The sequence below is a fragment of the Procambarus clarkii genome, chromosome 53, assembly GCF_040958095.1.
Source record: "Procambarus clarkii isolate CNS0578487 chromosome 53, FALCON_Pclarkii_2.0, whole genome shotgun sequence".
NCBI classification, from domain to species: Eukaryota; Metazoa; Arthropoda; class Malacostraca; order Decapoda; family Cambaridae; genus Procambarus; species Procambarus clarkii.
Window position 1 is genome coordinate 5,937,384 of NC_091202.1, and position 2,557 is coordinate 5,939,940.

At 42.9% G+C, this 2,557-nt stretch overlaps 1 protein-coding gene across 1 annotated transcript in view; it reads right to left on the reverse strand.

Moving 5' to 3' along the window:
• LOC123747725 (glutamate receptor ionotropic, kainate glr-3-like) overlaps window positions 1–1,789 on the reverse strand; it is an 84,380-nt gene extending 82,591 nt beyond the window's left edge. The window contains exons 1-3 of the mRNA XM_069304695.1: window positions 1,671–1,789; window positions 1,058–1,148; window positions 469–624 (exon numbers count right to left, since the gene is read on the reverse strand). Of these exons, the coding sequence (XP_069160796.1) occupies window positions 469–624; window positions 1,058–1,148; window positions 1,671–1,789 (366 nt within the window). The remainder of the gene's footprint in view (window positions 1–468; window positions 625–1,057; window positions 1,149–1,670) is intronic.
• Between the last annotated feature and the right edge of the window lie 768 nt (window positions 1,790–2,557).

Here is a 2,557-nt window from a genome sequence, read left to right on the forward strand (position 1 = left end):
ATTGGGTACACAATAAACTACTGCTCATAGGATGAATATTATCTAACCAACACTGACAGCAACAATAACAATCAAAATTTCAGGTCGATACGCCACTAACTACAATTTGGCCCATTTGCAAATTTGTTAAAATAATTACTCTCAAGACCTTCTAAATATAATAGATTGATGGATCACTGAATTCTGCCGTTAATTCCAGCCAGTCTTATGAGGGGGGCTCTGACAGCTGAGTGGACAGCGCTTGGGATTCATAGTCCTAAGGTTCAGGGTTTGATCCCCAGTGGAGGTAGAAACAAATGGGCAGAGTTTCTTTCACCCTGATGTACCTGTTCACGTAGCAGTAAATAGGTACCTGGGAGTTAGACAACTGCTACGGGCTGCTTCCTGGGTGGGTGTAACAAAAAGGAGGCCTGGTCGAGGACTGAGCTGCAGACCTAGCTCTGAAATCATCTCAAGATAACCACTCACTGTAAAGGTGAAAGGTTTGATGAAGCCGAGCAGGTCTGCTTCGGGCACGGGCCTCTTGTAGGCCACAATAGAGTCGTCCATGAACAGGTAGTCTGTGAAATCAGTATAGTAGGACCTCTCCAAAGTTGCAGCTAATGCTGTCAGTAGGTCAGCCTCCTGTAGGCTCAGGGAATGAGAAGTTGGGAGCTGGGTCAAACTATGAATGTTGGACTCTTCCTACGATATATGGCTTATCGTATTAAATATGCATGGGTATTCTTAAATTACATTCAAATATATTCTATTTCACATAATTAAAAAATGTCATTAAAAAATACAAAATCTTGACCATTGTGTAATTCGACCAAGTTTCAAAATAAAATTTATGTAGGTGAACATATTTACTATTTCACATAATTAAATAATGCCATTAAAAATACAAAATCTTGACCATTGTGTAATTCTACCAAGTTTCAAAATAAAATTTATCTAGGTGAACATATATTAACTATCAACTGGAAAGTAACACGAATTACTTAAACTAGTTGATGAGAACCTCCTGTGGTTAATAGGTATTTAACCCGACTCCAAAACAAACCACTTATCTTACGGAGCGGTTGATGAGTCCAAGAGTTCCAGTGATGGTACCATTTGGGAGGCGTGTGCCGTATGATGTGCCCTGGATCATCACAATCTCATAGCTAATGAACAGAAAACATTGTGAACATAAATTAACATATATAAGAGCAAATATATTGTAATACAAGTAAGTAAGTAATTATCAAAAGAAGTCTCCAAACTGGGAAGGCTATGTAGCACCATCAAATGTGCAGGATAATCAGAGGGTGCTAAATATCACCATGGATGCCAATACGAGAAAAGAAACGCATAAGGTGAACGATATCAGAAGTATTTGAGTCACCAACAATACAATTGAGGGACAAGCGACCGCGAGGGACTGTCGGAAAACAAGACACACGCTCGTCCTGGAAGTCAGGATAGTCAACAAGGATATGCACGACCATAAGAGGGACAATGCAATTTGGACAATAAGGAGCAGGGCGGCGCTCCAACAAGTGACCATGAGTTAAGCGAGTATGGCTAATACGCAACCTTGCCAGAGCCGTTTCCCATCGACGGTTATGGTGGTAGGAGAATGGCCACGAGGACACACAACTCTTAAGAGTAGGCAGTTTGTTTCCAGTAACAGAAGACCAACAAACCTGCCAACGAGTAATTCTGGAGGACTGGATAACCAGGTAAAAATTGGAATAAGGAATACCTTGACGGGAGACGGGACAAGAGCTGACAGCTTCCCTGGCGGCAGCATCCACACGTTCATGTAAAGAGACACCAATATGGCTGGGAACCCAACAAAACTCAACCAACTTAAGTTTACTGTGAATAAGAAAGAGCCAATGCTGGATCTCGACAACCACTGGATGAACTGGATTAAAGAACCCGAGAGCTATGAGGGCACTACGAGAGTCAACAACAGACTTAGAGTCTGTTGTTGAGTCAGTTGTTGAGTCAGACGAGAGTCTTCCATCTGTGAAGATGGAAACGGAGCGGGAGTGAGAAGGAAAGTGCTCAAGGAAAAGGCGTTTTAGAACCGTAGGAAAGGTAAAAGTTTTAGTGATGCGGGTTAAGGATGTACAAAACTGCGGAAGGGGGGACTCTCCACGGGGGCAAAGAAGGAACAACACGAAGTGAAATATTAGAAATACGAACTGAAAGAGAATCCTGTAAGTGAGATAACTGGACAGAAAGAGGGAGGTGGTGAAGAGGAACAGGAACCACAGGAGGGGGCAAAAGTTAAAGCACGACAGAAGCGAGAGGAAGGATGTTGCAAAGACCACGCAAGATAGCAAAGACAGTGGTAATCATGGCGGTCCTGGAGAGATAGGAAGCCAGTGTCAATATACAAGCTAAGGACGGGCACCAGAACTGAGGCGCAACCCAGTATGGTGCAAAGCATCATGACGGTGAAAAATAGAAGGAGAAGCAGACGAGTAAGCAGGACAACCATAATCGAGCTTAGACAGGACGAGAGAGGAATGTATGAATGTATGAAGTATGGGATAATACCCGAAGGAGGGTAAGGGCCTTA